This window comes from Diabrotica virgifera, chromosome 8, assembly GCF_917563875.1.
Source record: "Diabrotica virgifera virgifera chromosome 8, PGI_DIABVI_V3a".
Taxonomy (NCBI): Eukaryota; Metazoa; Arthropoda; class Insecta; order Coleoptera; family Chrysomelidae; genus Diabrotica; species Diabrotica virgifera.
In genome coordinates, this window is record NC_065450.1 from 5186911 (window position 1) to 5206881 (window position 19971).

General features: G+C 32.5%; 1 protein-coding gene and 1 long non-coding RNA gene across 3 annotated transcripts in view; both read left to right on the forward strand.

Annotated features, from left to right (window-relative positions):
- Positions 1–19971, forward strand: part of LOC126889639 (semaphorin-1A) — a 584815-nt gene that overhangs the window by 405271 nt on the left and 159573 nt on the right. For both annotated transcript variants that reach the window (XM_050658141.1, XM_050658142.1), the window contains exon 3: positions 4855–5050. In XM_050658141.1, coding sequence (XP_050514098.1) covers positions 4855–5050 — 196 coding nt within the window. The remainder of the gene's footprint in view (positions 1–4854; positions 5051–19971) is intronic.
- Positions 7801–17706, forward strand: LOC126889641 (uncharacterized). Its single transcript, XR_007700112.1, has 2 exons — positions 7801–7977; positions 17495–17706. It is a non-coding gene; the product is annotated as an uncharacterized LOC126889641 (long non-coding RNA).

The following is a 19971-nucleotide window of genomic DNA, read 5'->3' on the forward strand; positions in this document are numbered from 1 at the left end:
GTTCGTATAATAGTAATAACTTTAAAAAGACGTTAACGTAGATCGATATGTAGAGTAAACATTATGTTATGTTCTCCGTTATTTAAAAGTCTCATCTCTAATAGTCTCTATGGCACTAAAAACATTATTCTCGTTCTCAGCATTGATTTGGAATAGTGGAAGTAATGCAGGCTGCCAAGAAGTGAGCATGGCGTTCTCCAAAATCTGATAGAAATGTTAATAAGACATACACTGTCGTAAAAATGTGCCTCGGTTTTCATGTAAATATCTTAAAATTCTCCATTTGCAACTGTTTATAACGTATTTTATTTTTACGATTATTCAAGAAATTATGTAGGAAAATTTTGATGTATTTATTACTCTGCTTCCGAAAAAATTGCTGTTACCTACATTCAGGAAATTGACATAATATGTGAGACATGTTAAGATGTCAAAATGTCAAGATAAATCTCATGTATGACATCATAAAATATTTGTTTCCAGTACTACTCGTATACCCTATTTTTAGACTAGGAGGATATAATTCAAATTTACCGCACCTTAATGCTTGTTTGTAATTGGTCCAACTCCAGGCTAGTTTACTCCACTGTTATGAAATTTTTAGACTATTGGCATTTATGAAATTTTGACACTATCGCCATTTCATATGTTAAGTTATATCGGCGATTTTTTGTGTGTTTCTGCGTTCCTTTAATTTTTAGATTTTTAGTCTGCTTTTATATTATAAAAAACAGTTGTTTTTAGACCTCTTTAGCAACGTTTTAGTATAATATAACAAGAATAAAAAACCGCTAAACGCCGTAAAAATGAGTGGCACATACATTATTCCAGCTACAAAAGATCTGATATGAATATTACTTGGCGCTAAAATGTATTTTCATTTTGATGCAAAACAAAATTCTAGTTTTATTTTAAAAGATTTTTCCATAATATTTGCTAAATTTGAAGTAAACGCGCCACAAAAGAGTAACTTTGATACAGTTTGAATTTTGAAACTCTTTTGTGGCGCGTTTACTTCAAATTTAGCAAATATTATGGAAAAATCTTTTAAAATAAAACCAGAATTTTGCTTTGCATCAAAATGAAAATACATTTTTGCGCCACGTAATATTCATATCAGATCTTTTGTAGCTGGAATAATGTATGCGCCACTCATTTTTACGGCGTTTGGCGGTTTTTTATTCATGTATCAGGAGTTTTTCAAAGTTATTTATAAGTTAAATGTATGAAGTTGAATGCAATGTTTCTGGATTACACGTTAAGCTTTATAAATGGTCCCCTTTGTCGCATTATCTCCCAACTCATCTAGTGTCCATCGAATGTACACTAGATTTTTTTCTATTCGAAATAGATTGAAAACAAATATTGGGATGGCCGGTAAATATACTCGGATTGTTCGTTGCCAGAACAAATTTAGCGTCGTAACCACTACAACTACATAAACCATTTCGGGAATAATCGTGAAATGGATTATACTTTTGTAGCTTAATAACTTCTGAACGGCTTATCCGATTTTGATCACCAAACATGAATTTGAAACATATTGACAAGCTATTAGAGGAATTATTGAGCTTGAAAAACCGTTTTCCCATAGGAAATAGATTTGATCATACTTATGAAGCCTATAACTTAAAAAATTCGAATTTTCCCGGATGTGAGGTATACACCTCATATCCAGGAGATTCGTCTGGAGTCCTCCTACAAACGCTCAGTTAATGGCGCAATTCGTAGGTTGAAATTTTGAGTAATTGTCGAAAAACCAAAATTTTCAAAGTTTACTTTTCCAGTTTTTCGGCCATACTGAGCCTAATGTATGCCTGATCCTGACGGCTTACACACCATTTGAAAGCTTAACTCAACACTATTGATTTGATGTATTTGCGGTTCTCCTGTTTCGAACCGAAAATATATACCCCCAAAAAATATGCCGTTTTGTACCTACCACGTCCTATAGCTGGCTTACGGGTGGTCAAAAGTAACAAACTGCACCGGTTCTGAATCGGCCCTGAACCCCTCTTCAAACACAGATAAAACGATTCAGATCGGTTTAGCTTTTCCACACACATACATACATAATATCCACAAACATTTTCCCTTTTTTTTTAATAAATATTGAGTCATACTTCTGAGCTCTGTAACTTTTGAATGGTATAACCGATTTTCAAAATTAGACATGCGTTGGAAAGGTAATGATCAGTACTATTAGAAGCCGCAAAGGTCGTACTTACATTTTCAAGTTTTTGGTAGTTTTGGGGACCAGAACGAAAAACAGACCCTAAATATGAAGGGCCGTCAAATCCATACCCTTGGACCAAAATGGATGGTTGACATATGTGTGTGTTCACAAAGAGGGGATGGCATTAGATAAACTTTTTGCCACAGATATTTGAAAGTTGAAGATTGAAGATGTCATATTAAATTTTTATTTTAGAATCTTTAAGAAATTGTATGATAATATCATTAATAGTTTTGGTATTGAAGCTTAGTAGATGTGAAATATTCAGCGGTAAACTTACATTCCGCTCCTGAAGTCTAGCAATTAGTGCTTTCGTATGGTTTTTATTAAGTTCACAATTAAAGATTATATGATTTAAATCTGCAGTAGAGTAGTTATCACATGAACAGAGAGAGTTGATACGCATTCCTATTTTAGCTAAATGTGCAGGAAAATTTCCATGGTTTAATCTTAAGCGATGGTTGACATATGAATGGGTGATTTTTTTTCCTGAACTTTAAGATGGGAGTTGGCCCAATTTTCAATTCAGTCAGATTTAGAAAATCGAAAATTTCGTGTATATATAGTGTCGCGTATAGGGAGGTGTGGGTGTGCGCCACTGGCGAGAACTGCCGTTCTCTGGTAATGGATTACCAGAGACATGATCAATAAAAAGGCCGACATGATCAATAAAAAAAGAAGACGTATTTGGTGATTTTTCTAGTGATTATTGGGTGTGAATTTGTCTTTTGAGTTTACTCGTCCTGGTTTAAAAACAGGGTATAGTTAAATTTGATCACTATTGTATACGCGGAATGTTAAAAATTTGGATTAAAAGTTTTCTATGACTCTTCCGGGTTCGTATTGGTAAAGCATATTCACTAGATAAACCAGTCAAGAGCGGAGTTCCACAAGGATCAGTAGTTGAACCACTACTCTTTTGTATCTACGCTAGTGATCGTTTGCTAATTTTATCTAGGGTTTCCATTTACGCTGATGATACCAAATTATGTGTGAGTCCCAATATTAACCAACATGTTCTTCAACATGATCTTGACGCCATATCCAAATGGTTCTTCCGCTTAATATGAGATATTATTTGTTAGTAATAGGCCAGGGTAATAAGACAAAAATATACCCTGTTCGTGACACTTCAGCAGCCAGGGTACTGAAGCGTTTTTTCGACAGGTAATACCTATAGGATCAAATTATAACTATTTCCTGCGTAGGATCTGGCGGCCATTTTTATTTATAAACAATTAACTGTCAAAAAATGGCATTTTCCTCTTTTTTTTTTCAAAGCAACTGAAAACAGTGAAACTTATGATTTTTTTAGTAGAAGTATCTTCGAGATTGTGGAAAAAGCTTTAAAATGGCGTATTACAAAGTTTGATATACTCATTTATTGTTAATATAATTGGGAAAAAAGGTCGGAATTGCAAAAAAAATGTTCTCAATAACTGTTGTAAAAATTAGTGTACAGCTTTGAAATTTTTGTAGAATGTGGGTTCTTTGGTGCTTAATATGTGATGAAAATTTCAAAGCGATTCATTCAATTGTTTAAATTTTATTCCAATTGTTTATCCCAGAGAGCATTTTTTTGCAATAACATAAGTCAGAAAAAAATGACCTTAGAACCATTCCACAGGTGTCAAATGGAAGAGCATGAGCTACATTTTCAACATGCTTTAAAAAAGTGAATAAAAAATGCATTTATTAGTAATAAATAATTATGTAAAAGTATCGTCAATTTTTATTTATAAACTTTTTGAATAACTTTTTCCAAAAAAATTAACTTTTTTACCCTGTTTTAAGTGCACAACTACCAAGTAATGATCATAGTATCATAAACTACCTATATCATAATTGATAAAAAATTGTAATAAATATGTATAATTTCTTATATAACAAAATAAAAAGTTTATAAGGAAAGATTTACGATACTTTTGCATAATTATCTATTACTGATACCTAAATGCATTTTTTATTCACTTTTTTAAACCAAGTTGAAAATATAGCTCATGCTCTTTCATTTGACACCTGTGGAATGGTTCTAACGTTATTTTCTTCTGACTTATGTTATTGCAAAAAAATGCTCTCTGGGATAAACAATTTGAATAAAATTTAAACAATTTAATGAATCGCTTTGAAATGTTTATCACATATTAAGCACAAAAGAATCCTTATTTGGCAAAAATTTCAAAGCTGTACACTAATTTTTACAACAGTTATTGCGAAAATATTTTTTTTTTGCAATTCTGACCTTTTTTCGCAATTATATTAACAATAATGAGTATATCAAACTTTGTAATACGTCATTTTAAAGCTTTTTCCATAATCTCGAAGATATTTGTACTAAAAAAACCATAAGTTCCCCCTTTTTCCATTGATTTGAAAAAAAAAGTGAAAAATGCCATTTTTTGACAGTTAATTGTTTATAAATAAAAATGACCGCCAGATCCTACGCAGGAAATAGTTACAATTTGCTCTTATAGGTATTACCTGTCGAAAAAACGCTTCAGTACCCTGGCTGTTCAAGTGTCATGGAAAAAACCTTATTACCCTGGACTATAATGTTCTGTAGTTTTGTTGTCATTCCTTAGTCATTAAAATACTTATATGTTTTCTATTGATTACAGGAAAATTGTCAAAACTATATTAGGATTATGGCGAAAACCAGTACAGGAAAACTACTTCTGTGTGGTACCAATGCCTTCAAGCCTATATGTCGAGAGTACAACATATTAACCAAAAATTATACATCGGCTAAAGAAAAACCAGGACAAGCAGTATGTCCTTACGATCCTCATCACAACTCCACTGCAATCTATGTTGGTAAGTATATAAGTACGTTTTATTTTTTTTATATAAAATTTTTTACTTCCATCTGATAACGTAGATTTCAAACAATTGCTCTTCATTTTTTTATATAGGTTAAATAATTAGGTCACTGACATTTTTACGATGAGGGCTAATAAAAAATTTTCCTTTTAAAATGTCCTCTCCTAAATGTAGGTTGGCTACTACAATAAATGCAAACTCTTTTCTTTCTTCATCTATACTTATTAGCAGTTCAAATTTTACAGATAAGGTTAATACGAGTTAAAACAATAATAAAGTTATTCGAAATTAATCCTAAAACATATTTTATACAGAGTGTTATACATCACTACAGTCTTTTCATTTTTCAGATTTTCGTTACATATTCATCATCAACCCGTACGCGTCCACTGTTGGACATAGGTCTCCCTATCCCTCTATGTTTTGTGCGGATTGCATCCAGTTACCGATAACATGCTTCATATCGTCGGTCCATCTGGTTGGTGAGCGTCCTCTGCTCCGTAGTGCTTCTTCTCGTGGCATCCACTGACAATACGTTTTGTCCATCGGTTGTCTGACAATCCGACGACGTGTCCTGCCCAATTCCACTTTAGCGACGCGATTTTTTCGATAGCGTCTGTTGTTTTTGTTCTACGGCGTATTTCTTCGTTCTCTCGGGGCAGGCGCCTATACACCGGAGGGGGGTTAACGGGTCCATGGATCCCCCTATTATTTAGTCTATAAGCATTTTTTTATTATTTATATTTTTTTTCTTCGACATTCAACACGACATCCCCCTAGAATCCGTGAAAGAAGCCATACAACGTTTTAGTGTTAAATACTTTTAACGAGTGTTAGTGCATCCTAATGCGTTTGCCAGACAATTAAATGTGCGGGACGTCTTTGAAGTGCGTAGACTAAAACGGCAACTGCCGTCCGACTTAACCAACTGAACGTAATCAAAAGTGTATTCAGACTGATAAAATTTTAGTTTTACAATTGTAAAGAGGTTACTCACTGGAGTAACTCTCTACATGTCTATATTTTTTACCATAACAAATGCTTAATGCCCAATGGGCAGATTGTTGTACTCAATGGAGTTAATAAAAAAAAAATATTTTTTTTTCTGTTAACTCTAAACTTTAAGCCATCAGTACAACAGTAAATTACACGACAACCGCTTCCAAAGAATTGAAAGAAGCCATAAAATCTAATAAAACACCCTTCTCTGAAAAATAATCTGCAGGCGCATTTGTTTGGGTACCGGTGGAACCATAAACAACGGAAATATTTTTCTCAATTCCAAGAATAACAAAAATGATATTTTAAAATGCAAATACATTACACTGGGTATAAACCTTATCTCATGAAAAGTCACGTTTCAAATTTGCGATACAATAAAGATATAAAAATTTGTATTTTACTAGATAATCCATGCGTACCTACCCATTAATGGTAGAAAGGTTAATCTTTATGATAAAGAACGACCAGTGAGATTAATAGTCGTGAATTGTCTATCAATCCTTTTGATACCGTAGGTATCTGGAATTATATAGTGTATTTTATCCTTAGAGTAAGTGTGAGTCGTATGGATAAATATGGAAAATATAATATTTGAGCAGTGTTGCCATAGGTCTTGGACAAAATTTCGGGAGCTAAAGCTATTTTTTCGGTAGAAATCGTCAAATTTCGGTAGATTTCATTTTTTCTTCTTTTGCTATCATATTGCAAAAAAATGATACTTTAGGTACGAGTATTCAAAAATAAACTACATTTATCATGATATAATGATCAATAATCACCATCATAAAAATCATTCAAAGTTCAAAATCGGTATACCTTAAAAAATGTATTTATTTTGTCGGCTTTCTAGGTATAATAGAGCAATTTTCTTCATTTTCTTTAATCCAAAGTAACTCGAGTAGAGCTGTCTAACACAATACTAAATATCAAGAATGCTTTAGTTTTGTTATAAGGAATTAATGAATTTATAATAAAATAAGACTGCATGTTTTTTCCTGTTGTAGACTTTTTAAAAAAACTTACCAAACGTGTACCTATTAACGTTCAAAATACAAACATTCTTATTTGAAAGCTGTATAATTGTTTAAACAAGTTAAAAATTTTTGTTATAATAAAATAAATAATCGAAATGAATTTCGACTCAATTCAAGCTTTCTGCTTAACCCAGGTATAAACATACCAAAAGGCACCGCCAGGAAAACATTCCACTTTGCGGTTCAGAGAGCCCATATGAAACGAGTCTTTGTACTCTATGCAGAGTATGGCATTAACAAAATAAGAAAATCTACGGTTTCGTTTTGATTAAAATTTGTCTTCCTCCATCCCCCGATAGTACTATTTCTAGGTCTACCTGTTGTCAAGGAGGCTCTAAGGAAGACAGATTTTTACCATACCGATTTTACCATTTAATCAAAACGAAACCGTAGATTTTCTTATTTTCTTAAAATAAATAATAGTTATATGTTATTAACATTTATAATAATACCTGATGCCAGAACACAGATAGTATAACTGCCTTACATCCAAAATTTTCATTTCAGTATATAGACTATCAGATGCATACACTGTACTTCTGGACAAGATTAATTTAAGAAATTTTCTTTGCATAATTTCTAGGGAGGTGATATGTGTTTTAAAAGTTGAACCCCATACTAAAATTCCATATCGCAGATGAGTTTCAACCAATGCAAAATATAAAGTTTTCAAGTGATTGGTAGGTACCAGTTGTTTTATTTTTCTAAATTTGTACAGTATTACTCTTAATTTATTTATTAAATACTTTATATGTAGATCCCATTTCATGTGGGGGTCTATAATAATCCCTAAATATTTCATTTTCTTTTCAGGTGCAATGGACATTGATTGTGTAATACATAAGTGGTTAAATTGAGGAGCACCCGAAGAATAGCAACTAAATGGTAGATAATTGGTTTTACTTAGGTTGACTGTTAATAATTTATAGTCCAACCATTTTTTAATTTTTAGAAAGTCAATTTCAGCTGTATGTTTTAGTTCTTCCCAATTGGTAGCATTATAGAATATTACGGTGTCATCTGCAAAGCCGATAATGCTTCCAGTAGATTCCAATGAAAATAAACCATTTATATATTGTTATATTTCTATTTGATATGAAAATTAAATTTTGATAATTATAAACAGAATTCTATTTAATATAAAATATTTTCAATTTTCTCAACCACGGGCATATAAATTTAAAACAACCTGTATACAACAAATTGTTATATGTAATTTTAAGAAGTGATTAGAATAAGCGTACGAAACTCGGAACAATGTGCTTAGAATAAACAAAGTGAATGACGCGTACCATTATCGTTTCTTCGCGGAAGGTCGATCATTAGCCTATGCTAAATAAAACTCAGTGAAATAGATGATAGTTCATTATCGTTTTTCGCGGAAGGTTTCGATCATTAGCCTATGCTAAATAAGACTCATTTGAAAGAGAGAATAGGTCATTAAAATTTGTAAATAGTTAGAAAGTATTTTAGAATGGGAATTAAATATTTTCTTTTGAAATCCATTAAGCATATTTAGAAAGATTAAAAATTGGTTTTGAGGAATATTACGAATGAGAGTTGGTGGTGGAAGATTGATTTGTGAATTTGGAAGGGATATTTAGAAAGTAGGGGAATGAATGACAAAGTGAGATCAGAATGTTTTGAGCTGTCGAGAAGTGAAGTCGAGTAGTAGACGGTAGTGTTCGAGGAGTGAGAAAGCCGGTGTAGTTCCGTGAGTGTGGAGTATCTATCGTGGAACGAGAAGTAGGCCAGGTCGAGAGTAAAAGAACCTCCTTGAGCCCAGAGTGTCCCGGTAGCTGATAGCAGTTTCGAAAAAGGTAGAACACAGCATCACGACAAAAGCAGGAACGAGAGCTATTCGAGCTAGTTTTTCAAAGGAGAACATCACTGGAAGCCAGGACGAGGTTTGATCGCAGCCAAGGATAGCAGGAAAGGGTCTTGTGTGAGGACATTTTCAGTTCACCAGGAAAAGGTCAGTCTCATTTGTTTGGACATGAATGTATGGGTTTTTCGTATTAAATTCCATATAAAAAATTAAATAACATAATCAATAATATCAGAAAAGCTTCATCAAACTTAAATAGAGTTGTTCCTAATAACTCCTAATAGTTAAATGTTAATAAAAACTTTCAATTGAAAACCAAAAGGAAATAAGATTCCCATTTGTAAATGTTATGTTTAAGAATAATAAGAAATAGCAAATATTAAGCATTGATTGCCTTTTAAATAAAATAAAAAATATTTTGATTATAATTGTAACCCATATGTGTATTTTTTTTACTCTTTTCTTTTCTATCCCGATTAGGAACCATTAAGAAATATTTAGAAGCCACGGAAGTAAGTAATTAATTTATAATTCGCCCTGAGATTGAAAACATATTGATATGTGATCTGGTTAATTAATTGGATTAGTATTAATACATTGATTAAATTAAGTAACATATAAGATATTATCTCATATCAATAATCAAGATCACATCAACTGTCGTCCAACGTGGAAAGCATTGAAAAATATTTCTAGTGGCAAATTTGAAGGATAGAAAGAGTAAAGCCGGTATTTGAAAATTTATATGCCTGTGGTAAAAAGTGAGATACTTACATTGGATAACATAAAATTTTAGATCTCTTTAGGTACAAATTTTGCATAACTGATTTAATATTTTAATTTTACGATATTTACATTTGATATATTTATTGACAATTTATAATATTTGGGTGAGAAAAAGTCGTTTTGGGTAACATACTATTAAAATTTCACATTTGGCGGGGATAGTACTTCTTGACAACAAATGTCTGTGACAAGAAGCCAAAGCAAAGACAACAAAAAACAAAAAGAACATTCAGATCAAGAGGAAAATTCAGACCAAGAAGATATCTTAAACACAACAATCATGGAAACAGGAAAAAAAGAATTGTCAGAATTAGAAAAGATATTACAACTTATGCAACTCCAGTCACAAAAAATGGATGAAGCAAAACGAACAATGGATAAAAATCAGGAAGAAACATCAAAGAAAATGGATGAAACACAACAAAAATTGGATCAAAAAATGGATGAAACATCAAAGAAAATGGATAAAGTGGATAAAAAAATGGATGAAACACAACAAAAAATGGATGAAACACAACAAAAATTGGATAAAAAAATGGATGAGACACAACAAAAAATGAAACAAGCAATAGAAGAGAACAACAAGAAAATGGAGGAACGCATAGAAAAGTATGAAGTGAAAATTAAAGATCACATGCAACAACAAGAGACAGAGATTAAAGAAATCAAAAGCAAAATAAATGAGATAACGAATTGCCAGAAAAAAGAAATGGAAAGTTTGGAAAACAAGTTGCAAAACGCTATTCAAGCAGACATAGAAGAAGTGGAAAGAAAGATTGCAGAAATCAATACTCAACAAAATGTCGGAGAAAGAAGAGAAATGGTTATACATAGCACAGATGACGTGAAGATAAGGTTTGGCGGGGATGTAAGAAGATTACACCCAGTGCCGTTCATAAATAGCCTGAAAAAGAAAATACAACACATCGGAAATTTCGATACAGCAAAAGAAACTATCAGAAACCATCTCAAATATGAAGCAAGCCTATGATTCGATAGTAAAGAAGAAGAATTCGGCAATTGGCAACAATTTGAACAAAAATTTTTGAATTATTTCTGGGGAAAGGTCCAACAATTGGAAATTAACAAGGAATTGCAAAATGGGAAATACAATGATAGGATGGGTGTATCAGAAAGGACATATGCTTTGCAAATTTACAATAATGCAAAACATTTACAATATAATTACTCATCGGAACAATTAGTCGAACTGATTGCAAGACATTTCGAGGAAACGCTGGAAGACCATATCACATTGCAAAATTACAAAGACATAGATAGTTTATGCCAATTCCTACAAATAAGAGAATCACGTCTAAGAGAAAGAAAATCAAGAAGGTCGCGAGAAGATTACAGGCCCCGAGAAACACAAGATTACAGAGATAGAAATCAAAATAGGAGGGACTATACAAGACGAGATTTTAATCCCAGAAGGGAAAACGAAAATAGAGACAACGGAAGAGGAAATTATGAACAAAGAAATAGGCAATGGAATGAGGACAGAAATCGAGAATACCAGAATAGAAACACCACACGCTCAAATCAAGAAAACAGAAATAATGGTAGACAAAATGAACAGGGATATCGAGAAAACCGAAACAGATCCGACAGACCAAGAGAAAATAGAAGAGAAGTAAATAATACCCAGACAGATGAATATGACGGAGAGAGACATTATGACGAAAATATAAACAACGATGAGCAACCGGCGTCTTTTCACGACGGCGCTCACTAAAAACCAAAAATCAAACAGGAATCTTTTGTCACCCCAAGGAGTTTATTAAATTGGCAGGAAACAACGAAAAGAAAAATGGAGTTAATTTAAAATTTGTGGATGGATTTATCAACGAGAAACCAATTAAAATTATGATAGACACTGGATCTGAAATAACATTGGTCAACAGAAAACTAATAGAAGAAGTTAACTTAACAAATTTAATTTATAAAATACCTAGGGTAAATTTAGTGGGCGCAAACAAACGGACATTGGCAACTATAAATGAAGGCATACGAGTAATGGTACGACTGGGCAAGAATATGTATGCACTACAATGTGTAATAATGCCAAACATGTCACATGACATGATAGTAGGAGTGGACGAATTGGCAGAAAAACATGTAGTGATAGATTTTAAAAATAATACGATGAAACTAACAGAAGAAAAAGAAAAAGAACAGGACAAGGAACATGAGAAACAAAATACGGACGAATCAGGTAAAGAACAAACAGTGGAAATGAATTTGGCAGCGAAGCAAGGACAAAGAAGAAAAAGGAGAAAAGGTCAGAAAAAGATAAAAGAAAATGAAACCTGTGGCTCCTCAAAAGAAGAGTTGAGCCCAGAAGAAGAAAATTTGAGAGTATCAGAAACAAAGGAAACCTGGGATTCCTCAAAAGAAGAGACGGGCTCAGGAGAAGAAGAAATAAAGCTAAAAAATGAAAGTGAAAAGAATATGATTGAAACAGTGGTATTTGAAGAGGAGGTATATGCAAACGAGGATGCAGAATGCACGGTAAACATGTGTGAAGAATCTGAGAAAAAAGACAGAAAATTGATATGTGGAGAAGGGAAAGAAAAAGAATTGCGGTTGATGTTAAGAAACTACGAAAATTTGATCAATGAGGAAAACAGAGTGGCTAAAAAGTACGAACATTCATTTGAGGTGAAAAACTTGGGAAATTTTCGATCAAAGACTTACCCGATTCCATACAAGTATCGACAAGAGGTGAAAGAAGAAATAAATAAAATGTTGGAAGATCAAATCATCGAAAGATGTGATTCACCGTATGTTAACCCGATTGTGATAGTAAAGAAAAGCAGTGGAGAATTGAGATTATGTTTAGATGCCAAGAATATCAACCAGCACACTGTATCACAATATGAATCACCTCTAAACATCGAGGCCATTTTTGGAAGAATCACCGGGTCACACATATTTTCGAAAATTGACTTAAAACACAGTTTTTGGTTGATACCGTTAGCTGAAAAGTGTAGAAACTACACCGCTTTTTCTATTGATGGTATTGTCTACCGGTTTAAGGTAGTGCCGTTTGGATTGCAGAGTGCTTGTGCTGCACTCGTCCGAGCTCTACATACCATTTTGAATCGCCACGAAGATTTCATAGTTCATTATATCGATGATTTATTAATTTTTTCACAAGATACTCAGAGTCATCTGAAACACATAGAAATAATTCTGGAAGAATTGGACACAGCGGGATTGAAATTAAACATTGAAAAATGTCAATTTTTTTAAAAAGAAGTCATTTATTTGGGTTTTCAATTGGACACCAAAACAGTAAGATTATCCGAAGACAGAGTCAAGCTCATAGATGAATACCCAAGACCAACGAATTTGAAAACATTGAGAGGTTTTCTTGGCACGATTAATTATTTTAAAAAACTGATTCCCGATTTGAGCCAAAAGGAAATCCCTCTGATAAAGTTGCTTAAAAAAGGAATAAAATGGAATTGGAAAGAAGAACAGGAGGAAGCTTTCGAAACATTAAAACGAGAATTCGCAAAAGGAACGAAAATATACCACCCCATTTACAATTTACCTTTTATACTCCGAACTGATGCGTCCATACAAAAATTTGCAGGAGTTCTGTCTCAAATACAAAACGACCAAGAAGTGCCGATATGTTTTATATCGCGAGTGACTAAAACACATGAGAGAAAATATAGTGTTACAGAATTGGAGTTTGCCAGTGTACTATATTGCGTAAACAAATTGAGGTTTTACTTATTGGGAGCAAAATTCACAATCGAAACAGACCATGCAGCTTTAGTACATATCATGAAGAATAGATTAGTAAATAATAGAATACATAGAGGTATTCTATTATTACAGGAGTATGATTTTGAGTTCCGATATATAAAAGGAAAAGACAACATAATAGCCGACGCTCTAACACGGGATGAGGACACGGGAAAAAAGGAAACAATTACTCTACAGGTGGGACTAAATAGATTAATACAAGAAGAAGGGATATATTCGTTAAATGAGATAAGGACAAACCAAGAAGACCTAGAGGAAAGAGAGAAAAGAAGAGCGGAAGTAGAAAATGACATATATTTTAAGAGAATAGACGGAAAGGAACTATATTTAGTGACACAGACATTGGCCGAAAAGATAATAAAGAAATTACATGAGGACAATGGGCATATCGGTAGCAGAAAAGTTTGGCTCGTTTTTAGGGAAAATTACATCAGCCGACAGGATTACCGCATTGCAAAGGAAATTACCCAGAAGTGCGATGTATGTCAAAAATATAAGAGTCGGAATTTCAAAAACGAAAATGTTGCCAAAAATATTGAAGCCCGAAACAAACTAGACATTGTAGCAATAGATATGTTAAGCGATCTAATTATGACCACTAAAAGGAACAAACATATTCTGGTAATGGTGGATGTGTTTTCAAAATACGTAAAATTATATAGTTGCCGCACCACAAAGGGGGAGGAAATATTAAGAAAAATCGACAATTTTATAGCCATAGTAGGAACACCAAAAAAGATCCTACTGGACAATGCAACGTATTTCCGAAATGATCGTTTCAAGGGACAACTTCGAGAACGAGGAATAGAGACAAATTTTGTCAGCATCAGGCATCCACAGAGTAATCCTTCGGAACGATTCATACAGGAAGTGACGAAATTTCTTCGCATTGCAACAGATGGTCAACATCGCCACTGGGACAGGAAAATGGCGGAAATAGAAAGGTATCTAAATACAATTCCGAGCACAGTAACAAAAGAGACCCCAGAATACATCATGAAGGGTGTATTGCCGATAAGGCCATGGGAAGACCAAGAGCCAAAAGAATATCAACAGGTGATTGAAACCGTACAGAGAAGATTACGGCGAAGCAACGAAAAATATATCCAAAGACAGGAACAAAATAGAAAAAGAAGACCAGTGACTTTCCAAAAGGGTGAAAAAGTACTCGTGAGGGCATTACGAGTATCAAATCTTCCTGGGGGCATTTGCGCAAAGTAGATGCCTGTTTTCGAAGGCCCGTACATCGTGAATAATGAAAATGGGATAAATAGTTATGAGTTGAGGCACAGGAACTCGGAAAAGATCCGAGGAATTTATAATATTCACGATGTATACAAATATCACGAATAAAAGACAGAATTACATGAAGTAGATAGTAAGTTAGGATATAAGACGTAGATTAAAGTAAGGAAATATACAGGGAGTTGGTTTTGCCTCGAGAAAATTTATTTAAAAATGCAGATAAATTTTATCGAATACAAGGCGGGGATTTGTTATATTTCTATTTGATATGAAAATTAAATTTTGATAATTATAAACAGAATTCTATTTAATATAAAATATTTTCAATTTTCTCAACCATGGGCATATAAATTTAAAACAACCTGTATACAACAAATTGTTATATGTAATTTTAAGAAGTGATTAGAATAAGCGTACGAAACTCGGAACAATGTGCTTAGAATAAACAAAGTGAATGACGCGTACCATTATCGTTTCTTCGCGGAAGGTCGATCATTAGCCTATGCTAAATAAAACTCAGTGAAATAGATGATAGTTCATTATCGTTTTTCGCGGAAGGTTTCGATCATTAGCCTATGCTAAATAAGACTCATTTGAAAGAGAGAATAGGTCATTAAAATTTGTAAATAGTTAGAAAGTATTTTAGAATGGGAATTAAATATTTTCTTTTGAAATCCATTAAGCATATTTAGAAAGATTAAAAATTGGTTTTGAGGAATATTACGAATGAGAGTTGGTGGTGGAAGATTGATTTGTGAATTTGGAAGGGATATTTAGAAAGTAGGGGAATGAATGACAAAGTGAGATCAGAATGTTTTGAGCTGTCGAGAAGTGAAGTCGAGTAGTAGACGGTAGTGTTCGAGGAGTGAGAAAGCCGGTGTAGTTCCGTGAGTGTGGAGTATCTATCGTGGAACGAGAAGTAGGCCAGGTCGAGAGTAAAAGAACCTCCTTGAGCCCAGAGTGTCCCGGTAGCTGATAGCAGTTTCGAAAAAGGTAGAACACAGCATCACGACAAAAGCAGGAACGAGAGCTATTCGAGCTAGTTTTTCAAAGGAGAACATCACTGGAAGCCAGGACGAGGTTTGATCGCAGCCAAGGATAGCAGGAAAGGGTCTTGTGTGAGGACATTTTCAGTTCACCAGGAAAAGGTCAGTCTCATTTGTTTGGACATGAATGTATGGGTTTTTCGTATTAAATTCCATATAAAAAATTGAATAACATAATCAATAATATCAGAAAAGCTTCATCAAACTTAAATAGAGTTGTTCCTAATAACTCCTAATAGTTAAATGTTAATAAAAACTTTCAATTGAAAACCAAAAGGAAATAAGATTCCCATTTGTAAATGTTATGTTTAAGAATAATAAGAAATAGCAAATATTAAGCATTGATTGCCTTTTAAATAAAATAAAAAATATTTTGATTATAATTGTAACCCATATGTGTATTTTTTTTACTCTTTTCTTTTCTATCCCGATTAGGAACCATTAAGAAATATTTAGAAGCCACGGAAGTAAGTAATTAATTTATAATTCGCCCTGAGATTGAAAACATATTGATATGTGATCTGGTTAATTAATTGGATTAGTATTAATACATTGATTAAATTAAGTAACATATAAGATATTATCTCATATCAATAATCAAGATCACATCAATATATATATATATATATATATATATATATATATATATATATATATATATATATATATATTAAACAGGATAGGTCCAAGTATTGAACCTTGTGGAACTCCATAATCAATAATACGTGGACTACTCTCTACATCGCTTATTTTTACAGTTTGTTGTCTGTTAGTTAGATAACTATCAAACAGTTTTAGTGATTTATTTCGTATACCAATATCTTCCATAGATTGCAAAAGTAAATGATGACTAACTGTGTCAAAAGCTTTTGATAGATCTATAAATATGCACAAACACGGCTTACTTTCATTAAGAGATTTATTTATTTTTGAGGTTAGTGAAAGAATGGCATCTTGTGTGGATGTATTTTCCCTAAAACCAAATTGTTTTTCTGAAAGTATTTTTTACTTTCCTAGGTAAGATACTAATCTAGTTTTGATTACATTTTCAAATATTTTTGAAATGTGGGTAATGAGAGATATAGGTCGATAGTTATTCATATCAGTCGAGTTTCCTTTTTTATATACTGGAGTCACAATAGCATGCTTAAAAGCTGAAGGATAAATAGAACTGTCCACACATTTATTCAGTATGTATGTCAAAGGTTCAGTGATATAATCAGAAATACTTTTAATTGTTTCTGCTTTTATATTGTCAATACCGACTGCTTTACCATTTTTTAATCCGAATATTATATTTTTTATTTCATCACTTGTAATCGGTGCAAATACAAAAGAATTAGAGACAGTATGTCTGTTAGAAATGTATTCATGATCTTAATGTATTTTAGTTGCCAGTTTTTACCGATTTCACTAAAATGTTTATTGAATTCATTAGTAATATCCAACTTTTCGCTTAATAATTTGTTTGTGTTTGCTTGCTTTATACTGTCAATTCCTTCATCTCGTTTTTTCGTCTTGGTAATTTGTTGTACCACTTTCCATAGACTTTGACAGTTGCCTTCGTTGCTCTCAATTTGCTGTTGGTAACATCGAAATTTTGCTTTTTGTATTAGCGAAGTTAATTTATTTCTGTATATTTTGTATCTGTTTTTTAGAATAATGTTATTTGGGTCGTTATGAAGTTCAGTATACATTTTATTTTTTTTATTTACAGAAATTAGCAGTGCGCTTGTTATCCAAGGAGCGATTTTATCACGTTTCCTTCTTAGCTGTTTTTTCTCACTACACGCTTCCAGGTTATGTTTCAAGATTCTCATAAATGTATTCGTCGCAACTTCTGGGTCCTGTAAAGAATATATTGAATCCCATTTAGTATTTTGAAATGTATAAGTTAACTTTGTTGTATTAATAATATTTCTGAATTTTCGAGCGTTTTTTTGTATGCTTCCACCAGTTACTAATTGTAGAATTGTTATATAATGATCAGTAACTGAAGATTTCAAGACTAGTGGCAAAACATAGTCCAAATTGTTAACTTCTGTTTTCAAAAAAATATGATCTAAACATGACTTGCTGCTGGCCTGAACCCTAGTAGGTTCATTTATTGTTGAGATATAGCCAAACTCACTTAAAATATTTAAGTACTCGGCAGTGTAGTTATCATCAGGTTGCAACAAGTCAATGTTTATATCTCCCACAAATACAGCATACTCATCTGAATCAGTCTCAGTCTTTTCTAGAAACTCATACAAACTGTGATTAAAATCATTTAAGTTAGTACTGGGTGATCTGTATAAAGCAGTCACTTTAATTAATTGACGATTTTCTAGTTTTATCTGAATTTGCAACAAATTTATATTATTAAAAGGAAGTATTTCATATTTGTACTTTAAAGATGTTTTTATTTATATAACAACACCATCGTTTTGATTGTAATGGCTCTCACTATATACGACATCATATCCCGGAACATCAAATACATTTATATCAATTATTTCCCATGTTTCACTTAAGATTATACAGTCAATATCAGAATTAATTCTATTTAATGTTATTAAAAATTCATCTAGATTTTTGTTTATACTGCGTATATTCATATGCAAAATTTTTAAATTTTGATTGTTTTTATTTATTTCTAAAATCTGTGAACATTCTTCTGGTGTGTCCAGAGTGTAAGTTGGTAATGAGTATATTTCAAACTCCCGAATATATTGATCCATTGTTATTAATATTATCACTAATTATGTGTACCGCAAATCGATAAGAATATTACTTCTATACTAACAAATAAACAGTTTACAACACTATAAATTTACATCTAACAACTATCCTATTGATAGCAAGTACCCACTATTTTTTATTTGTGGATCCAAAACGTGTTCTGGATTTTGTTTCACTAGTCTTTGATGTCGGATTTGTTGGTTTTGGTACTTTTTCGTTAATATGTGTGTTTTTATCGTACGAATCTATATCTGCAACTGACGATTTTTCGGTTGTGCCTCTTTTGGGGTGTTGGGAGCGCTGTTTGCCTGTATTTGATTCCTTGTCGCTTCAATTTCTTCAATTTCTAATATGTCTGGAGCAGTAAATACTGTGCTATCAACAAACAGTTTTTCACCTTTAATGTAGCACTTATTCGATGAATTTTTTAATCTTTTTAGATGTCTGCTAAGTATTGCATATGTTTCTCGCTGAGCTGTTGTTTGATCATGTGATATTATAATGTTTGAACCCTTCAATTTAGAACAATTTCTGAGAATTTTTGTTTTATTGATGTTAGATATAAATTCTACTTTTATCGGTGCTTCTGGTGACTTTCCCAGACTATAAACGTTATTAATATGATCGACTTCCAATTGTAAATTCAACAAATTATTTAATTTATTACAAACACTATCCACTGATACATCTGGTATATTTTGTTTAATACCGAATATTACAATATTATTTTTTTATTTTGTCTTTCTAATAGCTCTACTTTCTCTTTTAATATTAAGTTTTCTTTTTCTAATATTTTAATTTCTTTATTTAACTTTTCTTCTATCTTTAATAATATTCGAACTTCACTTGCTTCTACCAAATTTCTTATTTTCTTAATTTCGTCTAATATTTCGGCATTGGTTGGCTGTGACATGTTTTCGTGCATGGACCGCTTTATAATATTTAATGAATGTTTACGGTTCGATTGAGGTTTTTGCGGTTGTTGCCAAAATAACAACTATGTTAAGTATGTGTTTTGCTTTAGTTTTTCTAATAGTCCATTTTCAAAATATTAGTTGTAGATAAAAATTAAAAAGATATTATGTCTTACAGTTTAGATGCTCATCCACTGATGCACTTGTATACATTTATTTTCCTGTTTTTACCATATTTTAAAACATTTCACTAGGGAGCTCACAAAATACACGTCCGCATTACACGGAACCATACACCGATGTATGGTTCCAATGTGTATTTAAATACATAGTTCCGTTTACCAAACGCTGCCCAGGCTAATCCTATGCGACATGGGAGCTCGCACGTCTAGTTATCTCTTCCCAACCGAATTTCATTTCCCAAGTACTTATAAGATGCAGTCTGCTCAATATCCATTCCATCAACAACAATATTACGATTTAGCACCAGATTAGTCATTATTTGCGTCCTGTTGATGTTAATCTTTGGTCCGACCTCTAAGGAAGCGTGATATAA